Consider the following 10,551-nt stretch of genomic DNA (forward strand, 5'->3'; position numbering starts at 1 on the left):
CCCCGCTCCCTCCCCTTTTAGTCGCCTTCTACGACACGCAGGGAATACGTGGGAAGTATTCTTAATCCCCTATCCCCAGGGATAATATATATATATATATATATATATATATATATATATATATATATATATATATATATATATATATATATATATATATATATATATATTTTTTTTTTTTATTATACTTTGTCGCTGTCTCCCGCGTTTGCGAGGTAGCGCAAGGAAACAGACGAAAGAAATGGCCCAACCCCCCCCCATACACATGTATATACATACGTCCACACACGCAAATATACATACCTACACAGCTTTCCATGGTTTACCCCAGACGCTTCACATGCCTTGATTCAATCCACGAACAGCACGTCAACCCACATCGCTCCAATTCACTCTATTCCTTGCCCTCCTTTCACCCTCCTGCAAGTTCAGGCCCCGATCACACAAAATCTTTTTCACTCCATCTTTCCACCTCCAATTTGGTCTCCCTCTTCTCCTCGTTCCCTCCACCTCCGACACATATATCCTCTTGGTCAATCTTTCCTCACTCATTCTCTCCATGTGCCCAAACCACTTCAAAACACCCTCTTCTGCTCTCTCAACCACGCTCTTTTTATTTCCACACATCTCTCTTACCCTTACGTTACTCACTCGATCAAACCACCTCACACCACACATTGTCCTCAAACATCTCATTTCCAGCACATCCATCCTCCTGCGCACAACTCTATCCATAGCCCAGCCTCGCAACCATACAACATTGTTGGAACCACTATTCCTTCAAACATACCCATTTTTGCTTTCCGAGATAATGTTCTCGACTTCCACACATTCTTCAAGGCTCCCAGAATTTTCGCCCCCTCCCCCACCCTATGATCCACTTCCGCTTCCATGGTTCCATCCGCTGCCAGATCCACTCCCAGATATCTAAAACACTTCACTTCCTCCAGTTTTTCTCCATTCAAACTCACCTCCCAATTGACTTGACCCTCAACCCTACTGTACCTAATAACCTTGCTCTTATTCACATTTACTCTTAACTTTCTTCTTCCACACACTTTACCAAACTCAGTCACCAGCTTCTGCAGTTTCTCACATGAATCAGCCACCAGCGCTGTATCATCAGCGAACAACAACTGACTCACTTCCCAAGCTCTCTCATCCCCAACAGACTTCATACTTGCCCCTCTTTCCAAAACTCTAGCATTCACCTCCCTAACAACCCCATCCATAAACAAATTAAACAACCATGGAGACATCACGTACCCCTGCCGCAAACCAACATTCACTGAGAACCAATCACTTTCCTCTCTTCCTTCTCGTACACATGCCCTACATCCTCGATAAAAACTTTTCACTGCTTCTAACAACTTGCCTCCCACACTATATGCCTTCTCCAGATCCATAAATGCTACATACAAATCCATTTGCTTTTCTAAGTATATATATATATATATATATATATATATATATATATATATATATATATATATATATATATATATATATATCACAGGTTATAAAGTGTTGTGATGTTGTGTGTGCTTCTAGGTCCATAGGTGCAGTGTGACTGAGTAGCAAGTGCTCGGTGTCTTCTTTATGGTAGTTGCTTCGTGGGCTTCAAGGGTCTTGACATATGTTGAAATGCTGCTTGTAGTTTTCTAGTGATGAGTGATGTCCAAAGGGTAAATGGGAGAATGTGACTCGTATCTGTCTTGGTAGTGTGGTTTTTGATGGTTGTATGTCTGGTGGCTTGGAATTTAAGATTGATTTGGGTGGTCAGATGTTTCAGTGCTAGTCGGGTTATTTCACTATGTATGTGTTTTGTTAGTGTTGTATTTAAATGGTAATGGAGAATCTGTGAGTAGAGGTTACTGCAGTGTGAGGCTGGGGTAAGCCTTTTACTTCTGCCTGGGGACTCGTGGTTAGTTACAGAGTGATTTGGGTGGGAGGGGTTAAGTGCTATTGCATAGACCTAAGTGCCGATAATGTTAAGGAGGGACTGCATTAGGAGGATCTTTGTTTCATTGTGTTTGTAGTTGGTAAGCATCACAAAATTGTTCTTAGTGCACTATTTTTATGGTTTGTAGCTTTGCCATATTTGGTTTTGAGAGGGTGGTAAACCAGGAAGGTGAGGCATAATTTAAAGTGGAGCAGATACATTAATTGTTTAGGATGATGAAAGACTTTTTCTGGTCCAAATCTGGTGCCAGTTAGTGTTCTGAGGCTGTGTGTTGTTATTGCTTTGATCTTATCGATGCGGGGAGTGAGTATCATTTGTTTGCCGTATATGATGCCTAGAATGGTTGGGGTTTTACTTATTTGAAGAGACTGACCATTCAATTTGTTTGAAGGGTGTGAGCTGGAGTCACGTCTGTCTGGGTTAAGATTTTTATATTGATGTAGAAATCCTGTTTTGGGTGAACAGTTGCTCCATTCTTATGACGTAGTGCTGCATGTTTAACGGTGCTACCGTGGTGTCAGGATGTGATGTGACTGTGAATCATCCGCATATGAAAGGACCCTCATGTTGAGAGGTACCTGAGGTAAAGGGAGTTTAAAGAGAAATGGAGATAGAACCACTCCTATGGGCACTTCAGTATAGAGTCTAAGTGTTTTAGAAGTGCAGCCATTTTGAGCGACTCTGGAATGGCGACTGGATATGCAATTGAACAAACACTTTTTATTGTTGTAGAGAGTGGTTTCTAGTATATTTTGTGTAAGGATGTGCCGGAGACTAGTGTCAAATATTTTGTTGATGTCTGTTGCACTAGCACTGTGTGGAAGTGGGGTTGTGGTTGGTCGAATCCCCCAAGGATGTTTTGTGTGAGTTCATTGTCTAGTGTGGAGTAAAGTGTTTGTGTCTGAATCCATGGAGTGTGGGTGATAGTGGAATGTTTCTTAGATTCTGTTGCAGATAATTACTTTTTTACGTAATCTAGATCCTGATGATGGAAATGATCTAGGGCCGAAGGAGACGGGAGAATTGAGTGGTTTGGAAGGTGTGTTATCATTAAATATGAAATAGATCTTTTCATAATCAAACAAATTATCAACATGTACAAATTCATGAGGTAATCACCTCACTTTTGCCTTTCTTTCTCAATCTGCGCCTGACCCCTCACTTGATGAGATTATGCGCATTATCTGTCATATATGTCTGAACCTACCTACATCCATTATCACTGTATCTCGGTAAGTTGACTGAGAGGGCGAAGGTATGTACAGAGCATCAGATTGGAGAAGAGCAGTGTGGTTTCAGAGGTGGTAGAGAATGTGTGGATCAGGTGTTTGCTTTGAAGAATGTGTGTGAGAAATAATTAGGAAAACAGATGATTTGTATGTGGCATTTATGGATCTGGTGAAGGAATATAATAGGGTTAATAGAGATGCTTTGCGGAAGGTCTTAAGAGTATATGGTGAGGTAGGTAAACTACTAGAAGCAGTAAGAAGTTTTATCAAGGATGTAAGGCATGTGTACGAGTAGGAAGAGAGGAGAGTGAATGGTTCCCAGTCGGTCTGCGGCAGGGTTGTGTGACGTCACTACGGTTGTTCAGTTTGTCTATGGGTGGGTTGCGGAGGGAGGTTAATGCAAAGGCTTTGGAGAGAGGGGGCGAGTATGTAGTCTGCAGGGGATGAGAGAGCCTTGTAAATGAGTCTTGTCGTTTGCATATTGAGTGAAAAATTGTAGAACCTGGTGGCTCAATTTAGAAATATGTGTGAAAGGAGAAAGTTGCGAGTAAATGTGAATAAAAGTAAGGTTATTAGGTTAAAGAGGGTTCAGGAACATTTTAACTGATATGTAAGTTTGAACGGAGAAAATCTGGAGGACGTTAAGTGTTTTAGATACCTGGAAGCGTTATAGCAGCGAATGGAATCATGAAAGGGGAAGCGAGTCATAAGGTGGGTGAGGGGGCGAAGATTCTGAGAGCACTAAAGAATGTGTGGAAAGAGAGAACGTTATTTGGGCGGGCGAAAATTGGTGTGTTTAAAGGTAAAGTAGTCCTAAAAATGATATAGGGATGCGAGACATGGGCTTTAGACAAGGCTGTGCGGGTGGAGGATGGTGGTTGTGCTGGAAATGAAATGTTTGAGGACAATATGTGGTGTGAGGTGGTTTGATCGAGTAAGTAATGCAAGGGTAAGATAGATATGATAAAAATATTTTTGTCTGTATTGTACTGTAATTATTATTATTATTATTATTATTATTATTATTATTTTTTTTTTTTTATACTATTCGCCATTTCCCGCGTCAGCGAGGTAGCGTTAAGAACAAGGGACTGGGCCTCTGAGGGAATATCCTCACCTGGCACCCTTCTCTGTTCCTTCAACAGGAAAATTAAAAAAAAAAATAAAAGAGAGGGGAGGATTTCCAGCCACTCGCTCCCTCCCCTTTTAGTCGCCTTCTACGACACGCAGGGAATACGTGGGAAGTATTCTTTCTCCCCTATCCCCAGGGATATTATTATTATCATTATTATTATTATCATTATTATCATTATCATTATTAATATCATTATTATTACTATCATTATTATTATCATTATTATTATCGTTATCATTATTATTATCATTATCATTATTATTATTATTATTATTATTATTATTATTATTATTATTATCATTATCATTATTGTTATCTTTTTTTTTTTTTTTATACTTTGTCGCTGTCTCCCGCGTTTGCGAGGTAGCGCAAGGAAACAGACTAAAGAAATGGCCCAACCCCCCCCCCCATACACATGTATATACATACGTCCACACACGCAAATATACATACCTACACAGCTTTCCATGGTTTACCCCAGACGCTTCACATGCCTTGATTTAATCCACTGACAGTACGTCAACCCCGGTATACCACATCGCTCCAATTCACTCTATTCCTTGCCCTCCTTTCACCCTCCTGCATGTTCAGGCCCCGATCACACGAAATCTTTTTCACTCCATCTTTCCACCTCCAATTTGGTCTCCCTCTTCTCCTCGTTCCCTCCACCTCCGACACATATATTCTCTTGGTCAATCTTTCCTCACTCATTCTCTCCATGTGCCCGAACCATTTCAAAACACCCTCTTCTGCTCTCTCAACCACGCTCTTTTTATTTCCACACATCTCTCTTACCCTTACGTTACTTACTCGATCAAACCACCTCACACCACATATTGTCCTCAAACATCTCATTTCCAGCACATCCATCCTCCTGCGCACAACTCTATCCATAGCCCACGTCTCGCAACCATACAACATTGTTGGAACCACTATTCCTTCAAACATACCCATTTTTGCTTTCCGAGATAATGTTCTCGACTTCCACACGTTCTTCAAGGCTCCCAGAATTTTCGCCCCCTCCCCCACCCTATGATCCACTTCCGCTTCCATGGTTCCATCCGCTGTCAGATCCACTCCCAGATATCTAAAACACTTCACTTCCTCCAGTTTTTCTCCATTCAAACTCACCTCCCAATTGACTTGACCCTCAACCCTACTGTACCTAATAACCTTGCTCTTATTCACATTTACTCTTAACTTTCTTCTTTCACACACTTTACCAAACTCAGTCACCAGCTTCTGCAGTTTCTCACATGAATCAGCCACCAGCGCTGTATCATCAGTGAACAACAACTGACTCACTTCCCAAGCTCTCTCATCCCCAACAGACTTCATACTTGCCCCTCTCTCCAAAACTCTTGCATTCACCTCCCTAACATCCCCATCCATAAACAAATTAAACAACCATGGAGACATCACACACCCCTGCCGCAAACCTACATTCACTGAGAACCAATCACTTTCCTCTCTTCCTACACGTACACATGCCTTACATCCTCGATAAAAACTTTTCACTGCTTCTAACAACTTGCCTCCCACACCATATATTCTTAATACCTTCCACAGAGCATCTCTATCAACTCTATCATATGCCTTCTCCAGATCCATAAATGCTACATACAAATCCATTTGCTTTTCTAAGTATTTCTCACATACATTCTTCAAAGCAAACACCTGATCCACACATCCTCTACCACTTCTGAAACCACACTGCTCTTCCCCAATCTGATGCTCTGTACATGCCTTCACCCTCTCAATCAATATCCTCCCATATAATTTACCAGGAATACTACACAAACTTATACCTCTGTAATTTGAGCACTCACTCTTATCCCCTTTGTTATTTTTATTGTTATCATTATCATTATTTTTATCACTATTATCATATTATAATGTATAATTATTTTTATCATTATGATTATTATCATCATTATTATCATGCAGATCTTTGTGATATATAAAGCGTGCGCCTCTGTTCCCAGCTGCAGGGTTCAGTCGACCTGTGGTCAGCGTTGTGGCCTAATCTTGTGTTGCTGGATTGACATAATACACATACTCTCGATTATAACTTTCATCATATCAAGTTATTGTTGAGAACTTATAATATGTTCAGTTTGAGGATCTCTTTACCAACACCGCTGTCTCTCAATAACTTATTGCACGTCCAACGTTTACTTCTGGCGTCCATCACTCAAACCTTTAAGACTACACGTCCTACATTTGGATCCTGCGGGTCTGTAGTCCAGTCTCCTTCCTCAACCCCACTCTCACATTTCGTCGATAATGTATGTTTAACCTGATTGTGGATGTTACGGTACATCAATGCCTGATTGAAGTCAATCTTAATTTTACACAATTTCAAAGCTGTAAAGTCCCACGCCTCCCCTCATATTACAAACTATTACTACTACTGTCCATTCCTATCATCCTACACTACCTTCTAATTTTGCATCACACACACACACACACACACACACACACACACACACACACACACACACACACACACACACACACACACACACACACACGCATATTTCTTGAACATCAGTCGCTTTCATCCGCTTATGTTGCCCAACTTTTCCTCTCATATTCCATCTCGTCTTAGGAATCGCCAGTACTTATCCGCAAGTAGTTACACGTGACCACAGCCATATGAGACTGTGAACTACGCTTTCTTTGTGGACGTGTGGATCAGTAACCCAGACAAGTGCCTCTGCAACTTCCATACACTTCCTATAGTCGAGGTTGTACTGTACTGTAGAGTAGAATATGTCCGCCTGACCCAGAGGGGTATATAGGACAGCCATTTCTCTCTATAATCAACACGGGAATATATGGGAGTGACAGAGAACAAAGGATCTGGTGATCTAACTTACATGTGGAGAGATTAGTAAAAGAGAAGGTTACAGTACAACATATTGACACTGTCATATGCCATTTGACTCTATATAACTTAAATGGTTTTGGAATTCAGGTCGCCACTTGGGGCGTGGTCATGTTTACTATTAACTAGAAGTTGAATGAAAAATTATCCTGTTGGTTTATGAAATAATTGTATAATGAAAGTATCAATTGCTAGTGAGGCTATTGTTTACATATCTTGTTTTGAATTCTTAATCTAGAATGAGAAAAAAACAAGTATCTAAATAAAAGCTTTGTCTTTTCATATCTACGAGTTAAGTCATGACAAAACATATCATGAATTTAATGATTCTCTGCGTATTTGTGAAACTGAATATCATGCACATTTGAATCTCAATGCTGGACATGACAACAGTAATGATGTATAGGGACACAGGCCAGGTACAGAGTGGAACTAACGATCCAGATTTGGAGTTACCTTTGACGGTGACGGTGACGGACTTTGATAGATCAGAGCCGACCCCGTTGGAGGCGCTGCAGAGGAACTCACCCCCCTGCTCCCGCCTGATGGCCCGCACAGTAAGGCTGCTGTTCTTCTCCACCCTGGTCAAGGTGAGTGAGTTACGTACGCTTTGGTGCGCGCACAGACACACACACACACACGCACACGCACACACACACACACACACACACACATAGGCACACACATGCGCGTGTGCATATACACACATACATACACACACACACAAACACACACACACACACACACACACACACACACACACACACACACACACACACACACACACACACACACACACACACACACACACACACACACCACACACAAACACACACAAACACCACACACACACACACACACACACACACACACACACACACACACACACACACACACACACACACACAGATGCATGTTGTATGCTAAAGGTGGGAGATGTGCCGATTGGAAAAGGTTAGTGAGTGGTAGGATGAAAAGGTATATACAGAAAGGGATTGCAGATGACTGGAAGATATATAAGAGAGAGCGGTATGTGGTCAAGAGGAAGTTGCAATGATTGGAAAAGAAGGCAAATAAGGGTTCCGATAAGCGAACATCAGTAAACCTTAAGGAGAAGCAAATGTTTTGGAAGGAGGTAAATAACGTGCGAAAAACAAGAGAACAAATGGAAACATCGGTGTAGGCGGTGAAGGGAGGAAGTGATAACAGGTAGTGTTGGAGTGAGGAGGAGATGGAGTGAGTATTTTGAAGGACTGTTGAATAAATGATAGAGTGGTAGATGTAGGATGTTTTGTTCGGAGTAGTGCTCAAAGTGAGAGAGTCATGCAAAGGGGTTTGATGAAAGCCTTGCGGAAGATGAAATATAGCAAGGCGGCCGCAGTTACAGTTCTTAAGAAATTGGGTGATTGTGTTGTTGATTTATTAGATAGAATGTCCAGGGTATGTATGGATCATGCTGAGGTGCCTGAGGATAAGTGGAATACATGGATAGTCCCACTGTATAAAGGCAAGGGAACAGAGGTGAGGTTTCTAGCTTTAGAGGCATACTTTTGTTGAATATACCTGTTAAGTTCTATGGGAGACTAATGAGGGATGTAATGGGCACCAGACGAGGGAGAAATGATATAGTTTCAGAAATGGTAGAAGATATTTAGATCGGGTATTTGCTTAAAGAATGTGTGTGAGAAATATTTGGAGAAACATAAGGATTTGTATGTATCATTTATGGATGTGGAGAAAGTATATGATATGGTGAAGAGATGCCTTGTGGAAGGTTCTAAGAATATATGGGATGGAAAGAAAGCTCGTAGAAGCAGCAAGATGCCTTTACCAAGGGTGTGAGGCATGGACCGGAAGCAGTTCTTCATTTAACTGTTTCATCATTTTGGATTAGTTCTGGATGATTATCATTTGCTATACATTAGTGTACAAGTTTTTTCTTCTACCAAGAGTTTTAAAGGAAGAGGAAAACTTACCCTTTGAAAAGGAAGAAGTCATAGCCATTGGGAAAGTTCCAAAGCTTTGAGATGCAGCTAAAGAAAAAGACACTACAACAGTTTATCTTTGAGGTGTCGGCGGCAACACAGTAATTATGTGACGCTGTGGCTTGCCGAGTATTACATGGTACAGGTAATAACTAGGCACTCAAGGAGCCACTTTCTGAGGGTAGAAACCGAAATGATATAGACAAAAGAGTGAAGGAAAACCACCTGCGCAGAGCAAGTGGTGTCAGGTGCTGAGGTAAGATTGGCAGAGCGGATAAGTCTGATTGCTCGACTCGGCTGTGTTAGGTAATTACGTGCCGCAAAAACCTACCCAAGTGTGAAAACAGTACTCAGTACAAGAATGAATCAGTCCTTTGTATAAGCTATGCAAACTTTTCTGAAAATAAGAATCTTCAGCTTCGGAACAGGACTCCCAGTTTCTCATTGGTGGAACATAGGGTTTCCAAAATATATCAACTGTTGCATTGATACGAAGAAGCTTTTTTTTGTGTTGAGTGGTGGAGTTAGTTATCCATGATGGGAGATGGAAGAGGACTTGATGAAGTTGGAGAAGTTGTGAGGGACTTGATGAGGAGAAATGGGGAAAATTGGGCATAGGAGGCACATTAAACTTGACTAGGTTGTGATTGTCTTACTACAATATTCTCTCCAAATCTGAACTCATAGAGGCAGCCATAACGAACTGAGACTTAGAACGAGCGAAAGAAGATGAACGGAACTGAAAGAAGTGAAAGAATGTCGTCAGCGTATGAAAGCATTTGGTGGTACACCTACGTCAAACTATGCATACTTTTAGAAATTCACACTTAAGGAATCACCATCGAGCATGTATTCATTCAAGTACACTCACCTGCTATACAATACACGTGATCAGGTGAGAGCATGCATACTAGTACACATACATTATTCACATACATAAATGCAAGGTTATTGTTTACGTAATCCTTGAAGAATATCATGAATATTAAGGGATTTCATTGAATGTCATTATCATTACTGAGGATTACCGTCAATATGTACACGTAGGAACGATGAATGTGAGCCTAAGATACCTGAACATTGAATTCGATACCTTAACATAGTTTCATGAGTCAGTGATATGAATTATAAAGAGTGTGAGACTCAGAGTGGAGTAGGTACTCAGGTCAGATCATCAGGTGACTGAATTGACTTTTGCTTGAGGATGAGTCTCATCCTTTCTACTGTGTGGCAAAACTGTGGGGAAAGATGCGTGTTACACGGGTGGGATGGGGGAAGGGGTTAATGAATACAGGTTATTATTGATACAACTGCGTCCTGTGGGTGGAGAAGAGGGAGGTACCAAGAGC

The 10,551-nt window shown here is 41.2% G+C and overlaps 1 protein-coding gene across 1 annotated transcript in view; it reads right to left on the bottom strand.

Annotated features, from left to right (window-relative positions):
• LOC139759811 (cell adhesion molecule Dscam1-like) overlaps positions 1-10,551 on the bottom strand; it is a 167,038-nt gene that overhangs the window by 136,402 nt on the left and 20,085 nt on the right. The window contains exon 5 of the mRNA XM_071682291.1: positions 7,674-7,798. Coding sequence (XP_071538392.1) covers positions 7,674-7,798 — 125 coding nt within the window. The remainder of the gene's footprint in view (positions 1-7,673; positions 7,799-10,551) is intronic.

The sequence above is a fragment of the Panulirus ornatus genome, chromosome 34 (assembly GCF_036320965.1).
Source record: "Panulirus ornatus isolate Po-2019 chromosome 34, ASM3632096v1, whole genome shotgun sequence".
In the NCBI taxonomy this organism is placed as follows: domain Eukaryota; kingdom Metazoa; phylum Arthropoda; class Malacostraca; order Decapoda; family Palinuridae; genus Panulirus; species Panulirus ornatus.